This window comes from Mustelus asterias, chromosome 3 (genome assembly GCF_964213995.1).
Source record: "Mustelus asterias chromosome 3, sMusAst1.hap1.1, whole genome shotgun sequence".
NCBI lineage: Eukaryota > Metazoa > Chordata > Chondrichthyes > Carcharhiniformes > Triakidae > Mustelus > Mustelus asterias.
The window spans coordinates 21,824,354-21,850,598 of NC_135803.1; the positions used below are offsets into that span (position 1 = coordinate 21,824,354).

At 45.4% G+C, this 26,245-nt stretch overlaps 2 protein-coding genes across 2 annotated transcripts in view; one reads left to right on the forward strand and one right to left on the reverse strand.

Moving 5' to 3' along the window:
- Positions 1-26,245, reverse strand: part of dner (delta/notch-like EGF repeat containing) — a 319,201-nt gene that overhangs the window by 230,013 nt on the left and 62,943 nt on the right. The gene's annotated exons all lie outside the window — the stretch shown is intronic.
- Positions 24,648-25,616, forward strand: LOC144485397 (putative G-protein coupled receptor 148). The gene has a single exon (XM_078203589.1). It carries the CDS (start codon positions 24,648-24,650, stop codon positions 25,614-25,616), a length of 969 nt encoding a protein of 322 aa, XP_078059715.1.

Sequence of the window (26,245 nt, forward strand, 5' to 3'; positions counted from 1 at the left end):
CGTTTTCAATGATGATAGAGCCCAGTGTGAGTGCAAAGGATGAAGCTGAGGCATTTTCAACCATCTTCAGTCAGAGTTGCTGGGTGGATGACTTCTCTCAGCCTCCTCCTGAGGACCTCATACTCTTCACTTGCCTGGATGAGTGCAGCTGCAACAGCACTCAAGATGTTCGACACCATCCAGGACAAAGCAGCCTGCTTGATTGTACCCCCTCCACAAACATTCACTCCCTCCACCACCTGCAAACAAAGGCAGCTGTGTGTACCATCTACAAGATGCACTGCAGGAACTCACCAAGCCTTCTCAGACAGCACCTTCCAAACCCACGACCACTACCATCCAGATGGACAAAAGCAGCAGATAGCTGGGAGCACCACCACCTCAAGATTCCCCTCTAAGTCACTCACCATCCTGTCTTGGAAATATATCGCTGTTCCTTCACTGTCACTGGGTCAAAATCCTGAAATTCCCTCCCTAACATCACTGCAGCAGTTCAAGAATGCAGCTCACCACCACCTTCTCAAGGGCAGCTAGGGATGGGCAACTCATGCTCGCCTAGCCAGTGACGCCCACATCCCGTCAGTGAATATAAGAAATAAAATCATCACAGGTTTGAGACTTCAGCCAACTTGTTTCCCTCCAGAAACAGCTGAGTGGATTGGATTAGGCAAAGGCGATGGAACTTGACAACATTCTGACTACAGTCCCGAAGACCGCTGATATAACCCTAACTAAACTGTGTCACTACAATCGTAATGCTAGCATTTACCCAATAATATCCCAGCTGCTAATGTAAGTCTTATCCACAAGAGGCAGGACAACTTGGCACGGTGGCACAGTGGTTCGCACTGCTGCCTCACAGCGCCAGGGACCCGGGTTCGATTCCCGGCTTGGGTCACTGTCTGTGTGGAGTTTGCACGTTCTCTCTGTGTCTGCGTGGGTTTCCTCCGGGTGCTCCGGTTTCCTCCCACACTCCAAAGATATGCATGTTAGGTGGATTGGCCGTGCTAAATTGTCACTTAGTGTCAGGGGGATTAGCTAAGGTGAATGCACGGGGTTATGGGGATAGGTGACATTAAGTGACACTTATTCACTGATGCTGAGTTTATTTTTTTCAATTTATTCTTTCATAGGGTGTGGCTGTCACTGATGAGGCCAACATTTGTTATCTATCCCTAAGTGCCCTTAAGCTTGAAACAGTGCATATGGTGTAGGTACACCCACAGGTTTATTTGGAAGGGAGTTCCAGGATCTTGATTCAGCAACAGTAAGGAATATAATATATTTCCAAGTCAGGATGGTTTGGACAGGAGCTTGCAGGTTGTGGCATTCCCATACACCTCCTGCCCTTGTCCTTCTAGGCAGGTTTGGAAGGTGCTGTTGAAGGAGCAGTAGCGCATCTTATACATGGTACACACTGCTAGCACTACATGGTGGTGGTAGAGAGTGAATGTTTAAGATGGTGGAGGGGTGTCATCAAGTGGGCCGCTTTGTCCCGGATGGTGTCAAATCTTCTGAGTGTTGTTAGAGTTGCACACATCCAGTTAAAAAGAATGTCTTCCATCAGATCCCTGACTTTTGTCTTGTAGATAGCGACAGGCTTTGGGGAGTCAGGAGGTGAGTTACTCGCTGCAGAATTCCCAGCCTTTAAACTGCTTTTGCTGGCACAGTATTTAAATGGCCAGTCCAGTTAAGTATCTGGTGAATGGTAACCCTCTAAGATGTTGATATTTGGGGATTCTGTGATGGTAATGCAGTTGAACATCAAAGGGAGTTTGTTAGATTCTCTCTTGTTGGAGATGGTCATTGCCTGGCATTTGTCCGACATGAATGTCACTTGCCACTTATGAGCCCAAGCCTAAATATTGTCCAGGACACAGACTGCTAAACAGAATAGGGTGAGTAAATGTGATTGGAACTACTGACTCACATGAAGGGTAAATGGCGACAGAAATGGATTGGACCAAACTGTCTGTTTCCACATTTTTAACTCCGATGTATTTCTAAGTAATGTTCTTCAGCAAAGTGAACCAATCATCTCCATCCAACCTGGCCTACTTTATTATTGACTTTGCCGTTGATGCGGTGTTGTCATTATTTCATTTTTTTGTTCATTCATGGGACATGGGCATCGATGCTGACCAGCATTTATTGCCCAGTCCTAGTTGACCTAGTTCAGAGGACAAAAAGGGAAAATGCTGGAAAATCTCAGCAGGTCTGGCAGCATCTGTAAGGAGAGAAAAGAGCTGATGTTTCGAGTCCAGATAACCCTTTGTCAAAGCAGCTTTGACAAAGGGTCATCTAGACTCGAAACATCGGCTCTTTTCTCTCCTTACAGATGCTGCCAGACCTGCTGAGATTTTCCAGCGTTTTCTCTTTTGGTTTCAGATTCCAGCATCCACAGTAATTTGCTTTTATTTAGTTCCGAGGGCAGTTGAGAGTCAACCACTTTGCTGTGGCTCTGGAGTCACATGCAGGCCAGACTAGGTAAGGACGGCAGATTTCCTTCCCTAAAGGATATTAGTGAACCAGATGGGTTTTTCCAATAATCAACAATGGTTTCATGAGTAGATTCTTAAATACAGTTTTTTTTTCATGGAATTCAAATTCCACCATCTGCCGTGGCGGGATTCAAACCCGGGTCCCCAGAACAATAGTTTCTGGATTAATAGTCGAGCGATAATACCACTCGGCCATCGCTTCCCCTCTCCTAAGGCTAATTAAAAATAAAATTTTAAAAAAACAATTTGCACAGTAAATGTTAATTAGTAAAGATTTACTTTTTATAATGTATCTTAAGGTGCTGATCTGAATAGTTTTTCTAGTATTTTTAATGCTGAGTTAACCACAGCCACATGTCAGACTGTAGAATCACAGCATCTTGACACATTAGCATATCTGCTTGGCCCCTCTTCCTTGATATGCAATCTGCAAGCACATTAATGATTGGTTTTATCCATCCCTCGAGTATTATCCTTCAAGGAATTGCTGATCTTCCAATGTAAAATGAAATAGCAACAGAATTAGCTTGGCAGCAACATATCTTTATTCAGCAATTCAGCCAAGCCAGAGTTTCATTGATGTATTATTCCAGCGGATCTGCCAGGTTTCTCAGAATATCTAGGAGAACACAGTCCCTACATTCTGGATTGTAACCCGAGAATTATCCTTCAGTTTTTCCCCTTTAATTCTATGAGTCCCCATGGGATCTCCCATCCTTGACTATTTAGCTAAATTTGATGCTCAGATAGTTAATACTGCTCCCCAGGAAGGCAGCTCCTGAGAACCATTGCGAGAAAGTGAATGCAGGGAAATAATAGCCTTTTTCCTTCCCCAAAGCAAAATTTCTGAAATCAGAAAGCTGGAAACCCATTAAAAACAAAGCAATTTAAAAAGAAAAGATTCTGAGAGGAAAAACTACTCTCGCAGAACAACAACCACCAAAACAGACAGCAAACAGCAGCATCTATACAACGCTAAAGCTATCAAGCTCTAAAGCAATGGGCGGCACGGTGGCACAGTGATTAGCACTGCTGCCTCACAGCACCAGGGACCCGAGTTCGATTCCCTGCTTGGGTGACTGTGCGGAGTTTGCACGTTCTCCCCATGTGCGTTTCCTCCAGGTGCCCCGGTTTCCTCCCATACTCCAAAGATGTGTAGGTTAGGTGGATTGGCCATGCCAAATTGCCCTTTGTGTCCCAAGTTGTGTAGGTTCGGTGGATTAGCCATGGGAAGTGCAAAGGGTTATGGGGATAGTGTGGGGTGGCATGGGCCTGGGTAAGATGCTCGTATAGCGAGTCGCTGCAGCCTCGATGGGCTGAATGGCCTCTTCTGCACTGTAGGGATTCTATGATCAATGCTTCATTTAAAAGCAAATCACACCAGGACTTTATACTGCCTAAATTTGATATAAATTATGACACAGTTAATGCTAATCGATGCGTAAGGCTAGATTTTACTGGCTTGGTTTCGATCCCAACATTAGCCTTGATTCCAAGCTGGGAGTCAGAGTCATAGAGGTATACAGCACAGAAAAAGGCCTTTTGGCCCATCGTGCCTGCACTGGTCAAAGACAAAACAACTACTCTAATACCATTTTCCAACACTTTTCCCACAGCCTTGTATGCCTTGGCATCGCAAGGGCACATTGAAATATTTCTTAAATGTTATGAGGCAGCGAGTTCCAGACTCCCACCATCCTTTGGGTGAAAAAGTTTTTCCTCACTCCCCTCTAAACCTCCTGCCCCTTACCTTAAATCTATGTCCCCTAGTCATTGATTCCTCTACCAAGGGGAAAAGTTCTTTCCTGTCTATCTATGCCCCTCATAATTTTATACATTGCAATCGTTCCCCCCCTCAGCCTCCTCTGCTCAATGGAAAACAACCCCAGACTATCCAATCTCTCTTCATAGCCAAGACTGAGAATTATTCATGATGGGACCTTGGTCACCATTTTGTGCAGATGTCCAATTCATGAGCCTGTGTGGTGTCCCATCCAGTTAATGATAGCAGGCAGACAGGAGAAGCAGGTCGTCCAACAGAAGGGAGCGGGCTGGTGAGGTGAGCGCTGCTGAACCAGGCAGGAGGGCATGAGGGCACTTCAAAAATTATATACTGTAACTACTAGGCCATCATCTTGGGGATGGCTTGCAGGGAACACACTGTGGTTTTCGTATTGTAGAGGGTCTGTGCTGGGATGGTCAAGCAGAAAGAGGCATTGATGGTCCCTGGTTTGCCATTGGGATGCCATCTCCAGTTGCCTGTGGGCTGCGGCCACAACAGAGTACTACTCATAGAATCAAAGGATCCCTACAGTGCAGAAGGAGACCATTCGGCCCATCGAGTCTGCACCGACGATCCGACAGAGCATCTTAACCAGGCCCCGTAACCCCACTAAACACCCTAGCCTATACTTCTTGGGACACTAAGGGGCAATTTAGCATGGCCAATCCACCAAGCCCGCACATCTTTGGACTGTGGGAGGAAACCGGAGCACCCGGAGGAAACCCACGCAGGTATGGGGAGAATGGGCAAACTTCACACAGTCACCCGAGGCTGGAATTGAACCCAGATCTCTGGTGCTGTGAGTGCTAACCACTGTGCCACCAAAGATCTCAGTGGCATCATCAGTGCTCATCAGATTGGTCCATTAGTGAGGGTAAATGCTGGTCAGGTAGCCATTGACTCCGGCAAAATCACTAGGAGGCAAGAACCCACTGGATAGCCAGCCAGAGGTGTTGCTTTGCAACCTCCTTCCTGGTCCACCTCCATGGGATCAGGAAAATTCAGCCTCTAAATATAGAATCATACAGAACTGAAGGAAACCATTCAGCCCATCATGTCTAGAAAGCCTCTGAAACAGCTTACAATTACTGTCACTTCCCTAGCCTTTCCCGATAGCTCTGCAACATTTTCCAGTTTAATATTGGACTACTTTTGAAAGAAGCTATTGAATCTTTATCCATCTTTTAAGCAATGCCTTCCAGGTCATAACAACCGGCTGAGGAAAAATCTGATCTTCATTTCACGTGCTTATCCTTTCTATAATAACGCCATAGAATCATAGAATAGTATCGCACTGATGGAGGCCATTTGGCCCATCGAGTCTGTGCCAGCTCCTTCGAAGGTCAATCCAGTTTGTACCACTCCCTGCTCCTTCCTACATCCCTACAATGTTTTTTTTAAATCCAATTTCCTTTTGAAAGCAGCTATTGAATCTGCATCCACAACCCCCTCAGGCAGTGCATTCCAAATCCAACCCACTCATATATATATTTTTATTCCTGTGTTGTCACCGGTTCTTTATGTTGATCATGTTAAATCTGTGCCCTTTGATTATTGACTCTTCAGCCAATGTATAGGCAACATGTAACATTAAAATACATACAAAAATACAACTTGTATGCAAGATAATTTCAACGGTCTCTTGTCTCTGGTATCATCATCCCTGGCTTAAGCAAGAGGGGAAGAGGATGAATAATGAATAATCAAGCAGTTCCTTTGTGACCAAGTTTAAGTTCATTTATTAGTGTTACGAGTCGGCTTACATTAACACTGCAATGAAGTTACTGTGAAAATCCCCTAGTCGTCACACTCCGACGCCTCTTCGGGTAAACATAGAAACATAGGAAATAGGTGCAGGAGGAGGCCATTCGGCCCTTTAAGCCTGCACCACCATTCAATATGATCATCGCTGATCATGCACTTTTAGTATCCCATTCCTGCTTTCTCTCCATACCACTTGTCCCTTTAGTCACAAGGGCCACGTCCAGCTCCCTCTTGAACATATCTAACGAACTGGCCCCAACAGCTTTCTGTGGTAGAGAATTCCACAGGTTCAAACTTTCTAGAGTGAAGAAGTTCTTCCTCATCTCAGTCCTGAATGGCTTACCCCTTATTCTTAGACTGTGACCCCTAGTTCTGGACTTCCCCAACATCAGCAACACTCTTTCCACATCGAGCCTGTCCAGTCCCATCAGGACTTTATATGTTTCTATGAGATCCCCTCTCATCCTTCTAAATTGCAGTGAGTACAAACCCAGTCGATCCAATCTCTCTTCATATGTCATTCCTGCCACTCTGGAAAAACTCTGACAGATCAAGGGGACAGCATTCTGAGGAGTTGACAGAAAAGGGGACAAAAACACGATGTGATATGGGATCTAGAAATGGGATTTACTCTGGTTTTGATGGAAAACATGGAAAAGCCAACATTACAATGCAAAGTTCACGATGTCATCAATATAATTTTGCACCCGTTGAGATGGAAATCAGGGGTAGAACATTCTAAATTCACCATCAGGTGCACAGCCACATGAATTCTCAGCTAAGGTCACATTGACCTACTTAGAATGACAGATACTCATCATTAGAACGGTGCTGGACAAAAATGGGAAGTAATTGAGGATGCCAGGCTTAATTACCCTTAACAATATAGCTCTAGCTGACTTGTTTATTTGGGAAAGGGCATTGAAATATAAATTCTTATAAAGAAAAAAGAAGTAAAAGGGTGACAGCCAAGATTCACTTTGTTAACATTCTCACCTCCAAGTCAGGAGGTTGTGGTTTTAAATCCGATTCCAGAAACTTGAGCACCACGGTGGCACAGTGGTCAGCTAGGGACCTGGGTTCGATTCCTGGCTTGGGTCACTGTCTGTGCGGAGTTTGCACGTTCTCCCCGTGTCTGTGTGGGTTTCCTCCAGGTGCTCCGGTTTCCTCTCACAGTCTGAAAGACGTGCTGGTTAGGTGAATTGGCCATGCTAAATTCTCCCTCAGTGTACCCGAACAGGAACCGGAGTGTGGCGACTAGGGGATTTTCACTGTAACTTCATTGCAGTGTGAATGTAAGCCTACTTGTGACACTAATAAATAAACTTAAACTTTTAAAAAACTATCTGCTCGGGAGGGTACTCCCTCCCTTATAGCACTGTGGGTGTACTGTCACCAGTTGAACGACAGTGGTTCAAGGAGGCAGCTCACCACCACCTTGAAGGGCAAGTTAACACGGTGGCACAGTGATTAGCACTGCTGCCTCACAGCGCCAGGGACCTGGGTTCGATTCCCGGCTTGGGTCACTGTCTGTGCGGAGTCTGCACGTTCTCCCTGTGTCTGTGTAGGTTTCCTCTGGGTGCTCCAGTTTCCTCCCACAATCCGAAAGATGTGCTGGTTAGGCATGTTGGCCGTGCTAAATTCTCCCTCAGTGTCCCCGAACAGGCACCAGAGTGTGGCGACTAGGGGATTTTCACAGTAACTTCATTGCAGTGTTAATGTAAGCCTACTTGTGACACTCAGAAATAAACTTTAAAAAAATTAGGGATGGGCAATAAATGCTGGCCTTGTCTGCGACACTCAAATTCCCACACAAATAATATAAAAAGGTATTGGGACATGGATACTATGATGAATTTGATGTACTCAAGGAACAAAGAACAAAGAACAGTACAGCACAGGAAACAGGCCCTTCGGCCCTCCAAGCCTGTGCCGCTCCTTGGTCCAACTAGACCATTCGTTTGTATCCCTCCATTCCCAGACTGCTCATGTGACTATCCAGGTAAGTCTTAAACGATGTCAGCGTGTCTGCCTCCACCACCCTACTTGGCAGCGCATTCCAGGCCCCCACCACTCTCTGTGTAAAAAACGTCCCTCTGATATCTGAGTTAGATCTCGCCCCTCTCACCTTGAGCCCATGACCCCTCGTGATCGTCACCTCCGACCTGGGAAAAAGCTTCCCACTGTTCACCCTATCTATATCCTTCATAATTTTGTACACCTCTATTAGGTCTCCCCTCATTCTCCGTCTTTCCAGGGAGAACAAGCCCTGTTTACCCAATCTCTCCTCATAGCTAAGACCCTCCATACCAGGCAACATCCTGATAAACCTTCTCTGCACTCTCTCTAAAGCCTCAACGTCCTTCTGGTAGTGCGGCGACCAGAACTGGACGCAGTACTCCAAATGTGGCCTAACCAGCGTTCTACACAGCTGCAACATCAGACTCCAGCTTTTATACTCCATACCCCGTCCTATAAAGGCAAGCATACCATATGCCTTCTTCACCACCTTCTCCACCTGTGCTGCCACCTTCAAGGATTTGTGGACTTGCACACCTAGGTCCCTCTGTGTTTCTATACTCTTGATGGCTCTGCCATTTATTGTATAACTCCCCCCTACATTAATTCTTCCAAAATGCATCACTTTGCATTTATCTGGATTAAATTCCATCTGCCATTTCTCCGCCCAATTTTCCAGCCTATCTATATCCTGCTGTATTGTCCGACAATATTCATCGCTATCCGCAAGTCCAGCCATCTTCGTGTCATCCGCAAACTTGCTGATAACACCAGTTACACTTTCTTCCAAATCATTTATATATATCACAAATAGCAGAGGTTCCAGTACAGAGCCCTGCGGAACACCACTGGTAAGAAGTTTAACAACACCAGGTTAAAGTCCAACAGGTTTATTTGGTAGCAAAAGCCACACAAGCTTTCGGAGCCCCAAGCCCCTTCTTCAGGTGAGTGGGAATTCTGTTCACAAACAGGGCATATAAAGACACAAACTCAATTTACATGAATAATGGTTGATGAACAGCACTGGTCACAGACCTCCAGCCGGCAAAAGACCCTTCGAGTGCTACCCTCTGTCTCCTGTGGTCAAGCCAGTTTTCTACCCATCTAGCTACCTCTCCTTGTATCTCATGAGCCTTAACCTTCTTAACCAACCTGCCATGAGGGACTTTGTCAAATACCTTACTGAAATCCATATAGACAACATCCACGGCCCTTCCTTCGTCAACCGTTTTTGTCACTTCCTCAAAAAACTCCACCAAATTTGTAAGGCACGACCTCCCTCTTACAAAACCATGCTGTCTGTCACTAATGAGATTGTTCCGTTCTAAATGCGCATACATCCTGTCTCTAAGAATTCTCTCCAACAACTTCCCTACCACGGATGTCAAGCTCACTGGCATATAATTTCCCGGGTTATCCCTGCTACCCTTCTTAAATAACAGTACCACATTCGCTATCCTCCAATCCTCAGGGACCTCACCTGTGTCCAATGAAGAGACAAAGATTTCCGTCAGTGGCCCAGCAATTATATCTCTTGTCTCCCTGAGCAGTCTAGGATAGATGCCATCAGGCCTTGGGGATTTGTCAGTTTTAATGTTACCTAAAAAACCTAACACTTCCTCCCTTGTAATGGAGATTCTCTCTAACGGGTCAACACCTCCCTCTGAGACACTCTCAGTCAACAAGTCCCTCTCCTTTGTGAATACCAATGCAAAGTATTCATTTAGGATCTCCCCTATTCCCTTGGTTTCTAAGCGTAATTCCCCTCCTTTGTCCATGAGAGGTCCGACTTTTTCCCTGACAACTCTTTTGTTCCTAACATATGAATAAAATGCCTTAGGGTTCTCCTTAATCCTGTCTGCCAAGAACATTTTGTGACCTCTTTTTGCCCTTCTAACTCCCTGTTTGAGTTCTTTCCTACTCTCTCTGTATTCCTCCAGAGCTCCATCCGTTTTCAGTTAGCTGGACCTAACATACGCCTCTCTTTTCTTTTTGATCAGATCCTCAATTTCCCTGGTTATCCACGGCTCTCGAATCCTACCTTTCCTATCCTTCCTTTTTTAGGAAGGCAAGTTGAAGATCTACCCTGTTGTCTTTGATTCCAATGTGTTATTCCAGCTGCGTACACTGGAATCAGAGGTTTTTTTCATGGATATACTTTTTTTAAATTCATTTTTGCAGGAAGTGGGTGTCGCTGGCTGGGTCCAGCATTTATTGCCCATCCCTAACTGCCTTCCATTTCAGTGGGCATTTGAGAGTTAACCACATTGCTATGGCTCTGGAATCACAGGTAGGCCAGACCAGGTAAGGACGGCAGATTTCCCTCCCTAAAGGACATTATTGAACCAGATGGGTTTTGATGACAATCGACAATGGTTTCATCAGTAGGCTTTTAATTCCAGATGTTTTATTGAATTCAAATTTCACCGTCTGCCGTGGTGGGATTCGAACCCGGGTCTCCAGAGCATTGCCCTGGGTCTCGGGATTGCTAGTCCAGGGATAATACCACTATGCCATGGCTTCTCCATATACTTACAAATCCGCTCAGGTCTTTGCCTGGCCAACTGGCTGACCCCAGATGTAAGTTCACAGAGAATAAGGAGGCCCCACCATTGCCCTTTGCCCCTCCGGCTATTAACCAATCATCGTGTAAATCTTCGTTGCCCCCCAGCTGGGCACTAATCTGGCAAAGTAGATTGCCCACCCGTTCATAAATATTTGGAGAAATTTGGTGATGGAGAAGTTTGATATCACTGAACTCAGCCATGTGGGCTCCCTGGCCTGATGGATTGAGGGCGTGTGAAGCAGCACCATGGCAACAAACATCTCCCCCATTGTGTGAGGTGGGTGTTAAAGGGAAAGCTCAGGTTACTTCTCCCCAATCCTTAAACTGTGAAACCCCCCCGCTCCCCTACCACCCCCGACCCCTCCCCCCCCCCGACCCCCCCCCCCCCACCCCCGACCCACCCCACCCACCCCCACCCCCCGCCACCGGCCTCATCCCACTATTTATCAGCATGCAAAGCAGTGAGGAGGATTTCTCAATGTTAAACCAGGTATCAGCAAGCATTCAAGCAATACTAATTGGAAAGATTTACAGGAAGCACCTTGTACATCTGAGAAACATCACAGAAGATGAGTAATTAACAGGAGGTGAGCACTGAGAAGCTGAAGGAACCACAGGAGCAGTGCCAAGCAGTTAAACAGAAATGCAAAGAGCACCAAGAGAACAAGGGAACAGTCAGAATAAATCTGCAAACGTGACATTACGGTCAACAGAGTGAAGAGCCCTTGAGAGCCAAGTGACATCACGCTGATCACAGAGAAGGGACTCTGAGAATAAGTCAGTGAACTAGGAACTAATCATTTATTTTTTTAAGTCAAATCACTCGACCTAATTTTAATCCAGGGCATCAATAAACGAACAAATACCAAAGCCTAGAGATAGCAGGGAAGGTGAGGTATTGGAGCTGTGGTATGTGGGTGTTCATGGGCACTGAAGCTGTTCTAGCTCTGCATGCAATGCCATGTAGGCAGCACAGTGGCACATTGCTGCCTTACAGCACCAGGGACCTGGGTTCAATTCCGGCCTTGGGTGACTGCCTGTGTGGAGTTTGCACATTCTCCCCTGGTCTGCGTGGGTTTGCTCCAGGTGCTCCGGTTTCCTCCCACAGCCCAAAGATGTGCGGGTTAGGTAGATTGGCCGTGCTAAATTGTCCGTTTGTGTCGCAAAGTGTGTAGATTAGGGCGATTACCTGGGTAAAAACATGGGGTTACAGGGATAGGGTTGGGTGAGATTGTTGTCGGTGCAGGCTCGATGGGCCAAATGGCCTCCTTCTGCACTGTAGGGATTCTATGATTCTATGAAGTGTCTCTGTATTCAGCAACTCTGCCTCAGAGTCCTTAAGCTGGAAGGACTAAACATAACAAAGTGAGAGGAACTTCTAGCTGGTTTTATTCAGAACAGTCCTTTCCCCAGAGGAGAGCACTAATTCAAGAAGGTGTGTGGCTTGCCAGAAAGCTGAGTGGTGGGACTCAGGAAAGAGTGAGGAAGTGTTCTGATTTCCTCCCACAGTCCGAAAGACATGCTGGTTAGGTGCACTGGCCATGCTCAATTCTCCCTCAGTGTACCCGAACAGGCACTGGAGTGTGGCGACTAGGAGATTTTCACAGTAACTTCATTGCAGTGTTAATCTTTGATTTGATTTATTATTGTCACATGTATTAGCACACAGTGAAAAGTATTGTTTCTTGCGCGCTATACAGACAGAGCATACCGTGTTACAGTCATGACTAGAGTCTAGAGAAAGATCAACTTAATGCGAGGTAGGTCCATTCAAAAAGTCTGACGGCAGCAGGGAAGAAGCTGTTCTTGAGTCGGTTGGTACGTGACCTCAGACTTTGTATCTTTTTCCCCATGGAAGAAGGTGGAAGAGTGAATGTCTGGGGTGCATGGGGTCCTTGATTATGTTGGCTGTTTTGCCGAGGCAGAAGGAAGTGTAGACAGAGTCAATTTAAACCTACTTGTGACACTAGTAAACTGCAAACAAAAAGGAGTGACTGTCGCACAGGATTATATGTTTAATGATGAAATGGCCTTGATAATCTCAGGCAACCTAATTCCAATGCTTCTTCCTCCTACACTGGCTCTACTGAATTCTCAATACAATATGCTTTTGATCTTTCTCTTAAGCTATTCAATACATTAGAGGTAGAGATAACACAGCTGCACAAGAGAGTGGAAGCTTTCTACTGAAACGACATTTCCGCTACTTGTGAAAGTGGATTAAGTTTAGCTCCCTGCCACTCCTCGCTAACTAGAACACTTAGCACTGCCTGAGGATGCAGAGTGGAGGAAGAAGAAACAAGGATATCTTTTGCTATCTGAAGACAATGATGCCAGGCCTTCAGAGAATCTTATTGGCAGACGCTTCACAATAATGATCATCGCTGCAGCAAAGCAAGTGTGACATAATCAGTAAACTGTCAGGCACGATGCAGCAAAAATCAATAAAGCTGCTTTCAGGTTTGTTTAGTTGTAGATTTGTATATCGGGGAGGTGCTGTTGCAGTGGTCTTGTCACTGGATAGTAATCCAGAGACCCAGGGTAATCCTCTGGGGACCTGGGTTTGATTCCCACCACAGCAGATGGTGAAATTTTCATTCAATAAAAATCTGGAATTATGACCATGAAACCATTGTCGATTGTTGTAAAAACCCATCTGGCTCATTAATGACGGCACGGTGGCACAGTGGTTAGAACTGCAGCCTCACAACGGCAGGGACCCGGGTTCGATTTCCGGCTTGGGTCACTGTCTGTGTGAGAGTCTGCACATTCTCCCCGTGTCTTTGTGGGTTTCCTCCGGGTGCTCCGGTTTCACATTTGGAATACTGTGTCCAATTCTGGTCACCACACTATCAGAAAGATGTGGAGCCTTTGGAGAGAATACAGAAAAGGTTTACCAGGATGTTGCCTGGTATGGAGGGTATTAGCTATGAGGAGGGATTGAATAAACTGGGATTGTTCTCGCTGGAAAGGGGCGACCTGATAGAGGTTTATAAAATTATGAGAGGTTTAGATAGGGTGAACAGTTGGAAGCTTTTTCCCAGGGCAGAAATGACAATTACAAGGGGGCACAAGTTCGAGATAAGTGGGGAAAGGTTCAGTGGAGATGTGCGGGAGAAGTTTTTTACACAGAGGGTGGTGAGGGCCTGGAATGCACTGCCAAGTGAGGTGGTTGAGGCAGACACGTTAGTGACATTTAAGACTTATCTGGATAGACACATGAACAGATGTGAATAGAGGGGTACAGGTGGTTGGTCTCGATAGGACAACGTGATCGCCGCAGGCTTGGAGGGCTGAAGGGCCTGTTCCTGTGCTATACTGTTCTTTGTTCTTTGTTCTTCCTCCCACAGTATGAAAGACATGCTGGTTAGGTGCATTGGTCATGCTAAATTCTCCCTCGGTATCCAAACAGGCGCCAGAGTGTGGAGACTAGGGGATTTTCACAGTAACTTCATTGGCACGTTAATGTAAGCCTACTTGTGGTACTAATAAGTAAATAAACTTTAATGCGCTTTAGGAAGGGGAATCAGCTGCCCTTAGCGGCACGGTAGCACAGTGGTTAGCACTGCTGCTTCACAGCTCCAGGGTCCCGGGTTCGATTCCTGGCTCAGGTCACTGTCTGTGTGGAGTTTGCACATTCTCCTCGTGTCTGCGTGGGTTTCCTCCGAGTGCTCCGGTTTCCTCCCACAGTCCAAAGATGTGCGGGTTAGGTTGATTGGCCAGGTTAAAAATTGCCCCTTAGAGTTCTGAGATGCGTGGATTAGCGGGTAAATATGTGGGGGTAGGGCCTGGGTGGGATTGTGGTCGGTGCAGACTCGATGGGCCGAATGGCCTCCTTCTGCACTGTAGGGTTTCTATGATTTCTATGATTTCTATGATTAGCCAGTCTGGCCTACATGTAACTCCAGACCCACAGCCTCTTAAATAGCCTCACAGGTCACTCAGTTCAAGGGCAATTAGGGATGGTCAATAAATGCTGGCAAACCAGCAACACTCAAATCCCATGAACAAATAAAATAAAACGAGTGAAATTACTACAAGGATGGGCATTATCCCAATTTGCATTTTTATAATGATCAAACTCAAAGGGAAAAGAAACAATATCCTGGAACCATATACAGTCTAGAAACCAACTAGACCAGCTGTTAGATTTCACAGAGTCCAAAAGTTGCTATATTTCTTATTCTTTGAAAATGTGTTTCTTTTCTGATGAAATCTTAGGAAAGACGTGGCGTTAGACATGAATGCCTACGAAATCTGTTTGCAAATAATACATATTTTACACCAATCATGATTTTCAACACTCATCTCATTTTTTTTCTATTTAATGATAGAACTGGTCAGTTGGATTATTTTGGACAAATCCAATTTCACATCAATGTTCAATTACTGAACTGCACTATTATAATCTGGTTTGATTAAATACAGAAGATTTAAGCTATGGCAAAAGTTGGGCTAATACTCAAAAATCCATAACTCTATAAACACTAAAACAATAGCAATTTCGCACACGATGATTTCAAAGCATGAAATGAATGTAATGGGTTAGACTCCCCCCCCGCCCCCGCCCCTGCCCCTGCCCCCGCCCCTGCCCCCGCCCCTGCCCCCGCCCCTGCCCCCGCCCCCGCCCCTGCCCCCAGGAGACTCTAGATGACTGTTCAGCTAATCTCACTTCTGGCTGGCAAAAAAGCCCGGTGGGATGCCCTGTCCCTTGTTAGGTGGGGTGTGACTGTATCTCAAGTGCCCTCATGAAGCCTGACCAGTCTCCAGGCCACATATGGAGAGTAGGGTCCAAAGGCTGGAGTGGGGAGGTTGACAGGAGTGACAGCAGCCCAGCCCAGGATGGTTTACGGAACCTGGAGGATCATTCAATGTCCTCCCCATCCAATAAAAACCGAACATTTACTTCTGGGCTCCTCCAAACAGACTGTCAACTGTTACTTAGTATAATGACTTCAGTCAGGCCATTTAGGTTGGCCTATTGGAGTATGAACTGCCTGATACGTGCCAGCAATAGGTCCAGGCAGCGGGCGATCGACGGGGTCGTCCATCCTGACTGTCTGCCCCTCTACCGCGGCTACATTCGTGGCCAGGTGTCCCTGGAGAGGGAGCATGCGGTGTCCACGGGCGCGGTTGACGCCTTTTGCGACCACTGGGCACCGCAGGGGTTGGGGTGTATTATCGACCCTGATAATCACCTTTTGGTTTGATGTTTTAAGTTTCCTTTCGACTTTGTTTTTGGTTCGGGCTGTTCCCCCTTCCTTTTACTTTGTCCCTAAGTTAATTTGAGTTTGTTTACTTGGTTGGTGTTGAAAGACATGCCTGATTAAGCATCCATTCGATGGGCCAATCAGGGAGTCTTTACCTTGTACTTAACTGGGAGTGTCAGTTCCTCTGACACCCCTGGAGGTAGACTGCTGACTAATAGCACTCTGAACAGAGCTGTTAGAGTTCTGCCTCCAAAGATTTATTGCACTTAGTCCCGAAATAACATTGGGGTCCTATTGATGTCAATTTCATTATCTGAATTAGCTATGTACATTGTTCGGGTGTATGTCTGAACAGGCTATTTAGAGGACCTCAATAAAATGGAAATAGCCACAACAGCAGCGTTAATGTAGACATTTCCTAAATCGCTCAGGACTTAGGAGCAGGAGTCATCCTTTTAACCCTTCGAGCCTGTTCCACCATCCACTAAGATCATGGCGGATCAGGTTGTGGTCTCAACTCCACTTTTCCATCTGTCGCCATAATCCTTGACTCATTGACCCAGCCCCCCACCACTTGCTGGAGAAGAGAATTCGACAAACAATGACACTTTGAAAGAAAAAAACCCTTCTTCTCTCCATCTTAAAGGGCAGATGATTTGATGTGATTTATTATTATTGACACATGTATTAGTATACAGTGAAAAGTATTCTTTCTTGCGCACAATACAGACAAAGCGTACCATACATAGGGAAGGAAAGGAGAGTGTGCAGAATGTAGTGTTACAGTCATAGCTAGAGTGTGGAGAAAGATCAACTTAATGTGAGGTAGGTCCATTCAAAGTCTGATGGCAGCAGGAAATAAGCTGTTCTTGAGTCGATATTCTTATTCTTATTCTTAATTTGTGTCCCCTGGTTCTAGTCTCTCCCTCCCTCAACTGGAAATATCCTCCTGGTACTTACCTTATGAAATCCCCTTGGGTGGCATAGTGGATGGCACTGCTGCCTTGCAGCGCCAGGGACCCGGGTTCGATTGCGATCTTGGGAGGCTCTCTGTATGGAGTTTGCACTTTCTCCCGGTGTCTGCGTGGGTTTCCTTCAGGTGCTGCAATTCCCTTCCACAATCCAAAGGTATGCAGCTTAGCTTGATTGACCATGCTAAATTGCCCCTTAGTGTCCAAAAACGTGTAGGTTGGGGGATTATGGGATACGGCCTGAGTAAGATACTCTGTCAGAGAGTGGGTGCAGACTCGATGGGCTGACTGGCCTCCTTCTGTACTGTAGGGATTCTATGATCTAATATGTCTGAATATGTTTCAGTAAGACCACCCCTCAATCCTCAAAAGTCCAACCTGTTTAACCTTTCTTCACAAGATAAGCCCACCGTAGACAAATCTCAACGTGGAAGTATTTCATTGGTTGTAAACTACTGTGAAACATTCTGAGGTCATTAAGAAAAACAGCCTTCTTTCTCTTTCAATAAGATAATAAATTCTTCTGCAGCCTTTGTAGGGTGCAAGCACCCCATTTCCATTAGGCCGGGGGCCTCAAAATGTCCTCCATTATAATGTATTCCCCAAGTACAGCGTGGTAGCTCCCTGACCACATATCCACAATGTTGTCCTCCGTGAACATTCTGGTCAGACTCCACTTGGGGAGATATTTCTAATATTTTCTAACACAATCGCTAATGACAAAACAAGCACTTTTAAAACAAAACTGTTTTTCATATAAGTCCCACAGATCTTTTCTGGATAAATGCATTTCCCAGATTATTGTAATAAGCACTGCATTGATAATGACTAAATGATCCTCCCATGGAGTTGCTCAAACAATAGGTTGGTTGATACCAGCTGCCATTTGATTAGTAATCAGGAAGCTAATTAATTGATATTGATCCATAAGTGTGATTGTAGATTTACTCAAATATCTCTAAGCGCTACAGTAGCAAAAATATTTGTTCCCCTCTTGCAGAGTGTACCAGTCATGTATGTATCCCCACTACTGGGGGATTCTATGGAGTGTAAAGTTTATTTATTAGTGTCACAAGTAGGCTTACATTAACACTACAATGAAGTTACAGTGAAAATCCCCTAGTTGCCACACTCCGGTGCTTGGTTGGGTACACTGAGGGAGAATTTAGCATGGCCAATGCACCTAACCAGCACGTCTTTGGACTGTGAGAGGAAACCCATGCAGACACAAGGTGAAGGTGCAAACTCCACACAGATAGTGACCCAAGCTGAGAATCGAACCCAGGTCCCTGGCACTGTGAGGCAGCAGTGCTAACCACTGTGTCACTGTGAGATTCAATAGATTATTGTGTCCATAATGTAAGAATTTCACTGGTAAATGGATGCACATGTATTGAAGGATTATATTTTGCATGTATAGCTTCTGGGAGATGGTATGGTATACTAAATGCATATATTTTAAAGAATTATAAAGGATTATACTTTGGTATTGTAGTATCTTCGAAAATGACTCATTGTGGCTTCTATAATTGATGTATATATGTATCTATATAGGGTCTGACAGAACTGCAATGCACGTCTACTCCTTCTCCTCCCTGTCTCCAACTGAGGTTCCTCCCCGTCCCAGGCTGCGTGCCCGATTGGCTCGGCTTCCTGTGTGTCCTCTGCATAGAGTCTGGCCGAAACACGTGATCCTCAAAGGATGCCCCTTAAAGGGGCTATATTTGCCTCTGTAAAACTTGCAAAATGGAACATGCTTTTCCCATTTTAACGATAATCTCATTAGCAGCTGCAACATGTTTTGAATGAAAATATAAATTAGATAACAAAGTCTTATTTCAGTTAATTGACCAGAAAGGCAGAAAAGGCTCCACATAACAGGACTGACGGCCCAAGTACTGCTTCTGGACGCAATGGAAATGCATGCCTTAATGCTGATTCTGTGTATAATAGCACTGAGTGTTAGTCGATTACTGTATATAAAAAACACTGTGATGCACCATCAATCGAGCAAAGACTAGTTTGTATGCAAGAACAAATAGGCTTTTATTAGCAAGAGACTTGGAGCACACCCATGCCGATGAACTGGTCCAGACTGAGGCAGGGGGGGCAGTCGCCTTTATACCTGGACCGGGGGGGGGGAGGAGTCTCGAGTAGGGCCGGCAGGGATGTGTCCAGGCATGTCACATATACAGGTATTAAGCTAACAGTGGTTTACCACACACTGGCTGTCCAAATATTTTCCAGAACTCACTGACGACATAATGGAGCTGTACAAATACTAACTCTGAACATACAAGAACACAAGAAATAAGAGGAGTAACCATGTGGCACATTGCGCCTGCTCCACTATTCAATACAATCATGGCTAACTTTAGGCTTCAACTCCACATTCCCGCCTAATCCTACATTCCTTAATTCCCTTAGAGACCCAGCATCTGTCTATCCCAGCCTTAAATAGATTTAATGAGGGAGTATCCACAATCCTATGGGGTAGAGAATTCCAAAGATTCACAACCCTTTGAGGGACGGAATTTCCCTTCATCTCAGTCTCAAATCATTTGCCCCATATCTTGAGAAGGTGCCCCTGTGCTTTAGATTTCCCAACTAGAAGAAACAACCTCTCTGTCTACCCTGTCCAACCCTTTCAAAACCTTAATTAAAGCAAAATGCTGAAGATCTGAAATAAAAACAGAAAGTTCTGGAAAATCTCAGCAGGTCCTGCACCATTTGTGGAGAGAAAAACATCGGAATGCTTCTCCCTTCAAAATCTTGAATGTCTCAATTTACTCAGCTTCTCATCAGAGGACAACATCCTCATGCCAAGGACCAACTTAGTGAACGTTCGCTGTGTCACCTCCGATACATATCCTTCCTCAAAAATAGAGACTAAATCTGAACGCAGTACTCCAGATGTGATCTTGCCAAAACCCTGACAATTGTAGCAAGACGTCTTCATTTCTGTACTCCAATCCCCCTTCTGTAACTGTCAACATGTCACATGCCATTTCCCTTCCTAATTGCTTGCTGCACCTGCGTTCCAACTTCCTCCATTCCTTGTAGGAGCACACCCAAGTCTCTTTGAACATTCAACATTTACAAGTTTCACACCTTTGAAAAAATATTCTGCTTTTCTATCTTATGATCAAAGTGAATAACTTCACACTTCCCCAAATTATGCTCCATCTGTCATCTTGTTGGCCACTCACTTAACCAGTCTATATCTCTTTGTAGCCTCAGTCCTCCCAACAGTTTATCTTTTCCCCTAGCTCTGTATCATCAGCAAACATGGATACATTATCCTCTGTCTTTTTGTCCAAGTCATTAACATAGGTTATAAATAGCTGAGGTCTCAGCACTGATCCTTGCAGCACTGTACTAGTCACAACCTGCTAACTCAAAAATGTCCCATTTATGCCCAGTCTCTGTTTCTTGTATATTAACCAATCTTATATCCATGCTAATATATTAACAACAATTTCATGAGCTCTTATCTTGTCGATTAACCTTTTCTGGGCACCTGATTGAGTTTGGAAATCCCAGTGTACTACATCTACTGGTTCTCCTTTATCTACCACACCAATTACAACTTCAAAAAACTCTGATGAATTTGCCAAACAGGATTTTCTGTTTGTCAAACCATGTTGACTTTTCTAATCATATGATATTTTTCTAAGTGCATTGTTAAGACTTCCTTAATAGTAGGTTCAAACATTTTCCCACTGACTGATATTAGGCTAACTGGTCTGCAGTTCATTTTTTAATCTCATCCTCCTTTCTCGAAAAGGTGGTGCAACAATTGCCAACTTCCAATCTGATGGGGCCGTTCCCAAATCTCAAGAATTTTGAAAAATCCGAGTTAGTGCATCCATTATCTCTGGAGTTATCTCATTCTGAACCCTGGGGTGTAGGCCATCAGGACAAATTAATTTGTCAGTTTCTAGTCCCTTAAGTTTCTCCAATACTTTTACTCTGTTGATGTTATATTAATTTCCTCATTATTTAGCCTCCAGATCACCCTCTATTTCTGATAAACAACTTGTGACCTCCACTGTGAAGATGAGCAATATATTTGTTCAATGTCTCTGCAATTTTCTCATTCCCCATGATAATTTCTTCTGCCTCTGCTTCTAAGGGACCAACATTTACTTTAGCTACTCTCTTCCTTTTTATTTATTTATAATAGCTCTTGCAATCTGTTTATATTTCTGGCTAGTTTACTATTCTATTTTCCCCCTTATTTATAACTTTTTGGTGGCCCAATGTTGGTTTCTAAAATGTTCCTAATCCTCAGACTTGCTGCTGACCTTTGCAACATTGTAAGCCTCTTCTTTTGATCTAATACAGTCATTAACTTCCTGCCCGAATCACAGGTGGGTCTTTCTTGCTGAGTTTTGGTTTTTCAAAGGAATGTATTTTTATTGAACATTTTGAATTGTTTATTTAAATGTTTCCCACTATTCTTTTATCACCGTACTTTTTAATCTATTTACCCAATCAAGCTTAGCCAGTTCTTCCCTTATAACTATGTAATTGGCTTTATCTAAGTTTAGATCCTTGTCTGTGATTCAATTATATCACTTTCAAACTTAACATGGAGTTCTCTGGTGTTATGATCACTATTTCCCAGAAGATCTTTTACTAAGACATTACTAATTAACACTGCCTCATTCCACAATACTAGTTATAGAATCATAGAATCCCTACACTGCAGAAGGAGGCCATTCAGCCCATCGAGCCTGCACCGACAAAGGTCCCACCCAGACCTCTCACTGAAACCCCCACCATATTTACCCTGTTAATCGCCCTAACACTAAGGGGCAATTTAGCATGGCAAATCCACCTAACCCACACATCTTTGAACTGTGCGAGGAAACCAGAGCACCTGGAGGAAACCCACGCAGACATGGGGAGAACGTGCAAACTCCACACAGACAGTCAACCGAGGCCGGAATTGAACTCGGGGCCCTAGCACTGTGAGACAGCAGTGCTAACCACTGTGCCACCGTGCCATCTAACTACTATAGTTCTACAACTTTATCTGGGATCTGTAGTGAGGTTCGCAAGTCTCCCAGGTGCTTTTCTTTAATGTAATAAGCTCTGCACTGGAAATTCACGCAGAGCTGGTTATCATATTGAAAGGAGCATTTTCTGTGCCCACGGGTGCTTGCCCCCTGCCGGGAGTGGTTCCCTTTAGTGGCGTTTATGACTGGTCCCCACTAATGGGGAACAGGCACCCTAATCCTACTGGAGGAAACAGAGGCCACTGAGGCTCCCGGAAGGTTGGGGTAAGGGGGTCTGCCCCTTGGGCAGTGCCAGCCTGGCACCCTGGCACTGCCCACTGGCGGTGGTTCCAGAGGGGACTGGGCTTATTGGGGGACAATCAGTGGGGGTGGAGGACCCGTTGCCACTCTGTAAGTGAGATAGCTGGAACGGGGGGGGAAGGAGGTGATCGGGGCTGACCACCGGGGTGGGGAGAGGGTATGGATTGTCCGGGGGTCTCTCGGCTGGCCATCGTGGTAGGGGGAGGGAGGAGGGTCGGAGCTGGCCATTGGGTTAGGGGGGGTTGGGACAGTCGGGGAGGGGGTGGGGGGCAGTGCTGGCCATTGGTGTGGGAGGGATCGGGGCTGACGGAGGTGGGGGTTTGGGTCAGGCTGGGGGGGAGGTGCGTGGAGATCAGGGCTGGTTGCTGGGGGCGGGGGGGGGGGGATATAGGGCTGACTCGGGGAGTTCCGGGAGGCCAGCGATCGGGGGGAGTGGGGTCAGAAGGCCAGCGATCGCCGGGGGGGTGGGGGGGGGGGGGGGGGGGGGTGGGGGGGGTGGGGGGGGAACGGAGGGGGTGGAGGGGGAGGTTTGCAGGGTTGGCTGGCGATTGGGAAGGCCAGTGATGGGGAGCCCGGAAATGGGGGGGGGCCATTGCGTATGCGCCGATCTCCGCTCTGACAGATCAGTGCATGCGCAATGGCCCACCCAGTGCCATGCTGCCAGCCTCTCAGGTGGCAATAGGCCCCACCCACCAGTTACCAGAGTGAATCCCGCTGAGGCACTCTGCAATGCTCAGAGTGTTGGAGAATCGCTCTGGTAAGTACGTCCAAAACATGGATGGGAAGTACTCGTTTTCCCAACCGTTGGGCACTTAGACATTTTGGGGCAGAATCCAGATTCTTTCTCACTAATGTCCTTATCTTATTCTTTGCGCATCCAGGAATATTTATTTCACAACATTGTAACTATATCTCCGCAATGATGATTAAATCAAAACCATTTATCTCTATTAGTGACTTAGCATCATATCTGTCAGCTTTCTTTCCACCCACTTTGTGCATCTAGAATGATATATGAATGAAATGCATTTTCGTTATTGATATAGCTTTACTAAAATACAATCGTTAACAATGACAGCTGAGTAATTATGTCAGGATACATCCTCATATGGAACCAAGCTAAAATTTGCAGTTCCATGTCCCGCAAAGGGGAATTGATCATAGAATTCTGTCATAACATCTGCTTGTCATCTTCAGGGAGAAAATATGCCAATGATTACAAGATCCATATACAATACACCCGAGAGAGTAAAGTTTTGTGGATCAAATATGTGGTCAGAGCAAGAATATGCTTCTTTATTTCCAAAACCTGGTCCAGTCCCCTATGATGGGAACTCAGTGACTGATGCTTTGGAAGTCTCTGCTCCAGAGGGTTCTCTGTCATTGAGTATTCAAGATTGGGATCGATAGATTTTGATCTCTTGGGAAAACATGGAATTGGTGGGAAAGTATAATAACTCCAGGAGTCGGCTGTAAAGGCACAAACGAAAGTCAAACAGAACTACAAGCCTGTGGTGCACACTTCTGGTCCCAATCGAGACAAAAGGAGTAATGGACCCACTCAGGGACCTGCTTCATACAGGGCTCGGAATACAGGCTGAACCTGGTTGGATAATTAGCAATCCCCAGGGAGCTCATATTCAACGGGTCCAACAGGGAGGTCAATCAGTGATTCCTCATTCAAGTCATGGGGGGTGATCACAGGAAGGAGTTGAAGTAGAAGATTAGCCATGGTGCTATTGACAGACGGGGCAAACTCGAGGTCTGTTCCTGCTTCCATTTATCTTGCTCTTATGTTCTGAAGTGGAGGTTGGAGTATTCCTTTCAAAGAATGTACATCAGTGACTTCCTGAAACGTGATCTCGCCACTGCACAGTAACGTTGTCGCATGATCTCAGTAGGTGATAATAAAGGAATTAGTTTGCAATTCTAATGCGGGGATTATTAGGGAATTAAGAACCCTCTTTACATGAATATTAATCATGAATATCAATCAACATTTACCTATCTTTGAAACGGTGCCCTGTCCTATACTATTTAACATTTCCTCTACGAAGTTCAAACTGAGGAAATACGGGGGCCTGTAAACGATAGCAGCGACCTTTCCTCTCTGTTCATTTTCAGCCATCAGAAGTTTGAGTCCCTTTCATTGTGGGATATAAAAATCAATCGTGTTTTTTTCTCCCCCGTTTATAAATTGGCAACATTAAAGCAATGCATCCTTTACACAGCTCACTAATGCACAAAGTCTGCCTCACAAGATATTTATCCTCATATTCCGTTTGATCATGGTTGGTTTGATGTGCTGCTTTTTGATTCACAGTGGGTCTTTTTAAAAAAAATTCAAGACTGCCATGTGACCAGTCGCTTACTCTGCGCAGCCTTCTCACAGAACAACGGAAAAACACCACCCCCGTGTTAACCTTCTTCAAAAAGCACTGAGGAAGAGAACAAAACACTTCCAAGAGGACAACCTGAAGCCTCCATGATTTTCAAGAGGTGCTCGAAAATGCTGAATGCTTCTTCGTTCAATGGAACCACAGCGTACCTCGAATGCCCTTCATGGGTTGTATTGCTACCTGAGGGAATATGTTTAATGTTTACACTGCTCTTCAGCGGAACCGTGCTGGATACCATTTTCCGGACTTCTGCTCTCCGGAAGGAACCAAGGCACCTGCTACTTGCCAGCCTCCTTATAAGTGACCTGGTCTACTTAAGCCTGGTGATGGCCACAACAGTGATGCGGACAGCTGTCATCACCATGCCCGTCCTGCTGTGTCTCTTCAATTACATGCTGGTCTTCTCCAGCTTCATCAGTGGCTTCTTTACTGTCACTGCTATGGCCGTGGATAAGTACATAGCAATCTGCTGGCCTCTGCACTATCGTTCCATCTGCAGCTCTAGTAAAACTCAGAAGATCATCATCCTCATCTGGGTCTTAGCAATGCTGTACCCCTCGGTATGTCTACTGATGCTCCTCGTGGCCAGGCCCCCCACGCTGCTTGTGGACTCCTTTCGCTGCGTCTTCCCTCCGGTTGAAGAAGGGATTCTCACAACTTCCTTTGCTTTATTTCAAATCCAGCAAGCCATACTTGCTCTCACCTTCCTGGCGAGCGGAGTGACCATAGTGTTCTCTTACTGCATGATATACAAAGAAGCCCGTCAGACTTCTCCAAAAGTGCGCGCGCGCAAAACCATGCTCCTTCACGGCCTTCAGCTTTTCCTGTATTTCATACCCGTTGCAAACTACATTGTGTACTCCAACTTGGTCAAAAATAGGGCCATCAGAGTGGAAGTCATCACTCAGCTCCATCTGATCAACATCTCTCTTTTCTCTATCTTACCTCGGTGCCTGTGCCCGGTGGTATTTGGGTTTAGAGCTAAAGAGCTCTACCATCATGTGAAGAGGCACCTGGGAGGCCCAAATCAGGTAGCACCTCAAGCGGACTCAACAGAATTCAAAACATATCCAAACTAACATCCAAAAACTGAGCAGAAATTCACAGCCAGCTCAAGGACACCTCGATCCCTGACTATCTTGAGCCAGTATAATGCAATTTGAATTGTTTTAGGAGAGCAAATTCGTGTATCCCAGAGCACACCGAGAAGTATTTTAATAATCTGGAGTGCATTTGGAGAAATGCGAATTGTTTGTAGACATGGGTTTTTGATTGTATGAAATTTTTCAAAGCCTTGTAAAAAAGAATTTCTGGAGGACGATTTGGAAGCCAATTGTGCATTCACACAGTAGTAAAATATTTTATTTATTAGTGTCACAAGTAGTCTTACATTAACCCTGCAGTGTTGTGGAGTTGCCGGCGTTGGACTGGGGTTGGCACTGTAAGTAGTCTCACAACACCAGGTTAAAGTCCAACAGGTTTATTTGGTAGCATGAGCTTTAGGAGCACTGCTCCTTCATCAGGGTGAGTGCAGGATTTGTTTCACGAACAGGGCATAGATAGACACAAACTCAATTACAAGATAATGATTGGAATGCGCATCTTAACAGGTAATCAAGTTTTTACAGGTGCAGACAATGTGAGTGGAGAGAGGGTTAAGCGCAGGTTAAAGAGGTTAATGCTGCACTGAAGTTACTGTGAAAACCCC

Bases quoted from the DNA above. Each gene is read 5' to 3' on its own strand.
- LOC144485397 (XM_078203589.1), top strand. From the start codon at position 24,648: ATGCTGAATGCTTCTTCGTTCAATGGAACCACAGCGTACCTCGAATGC.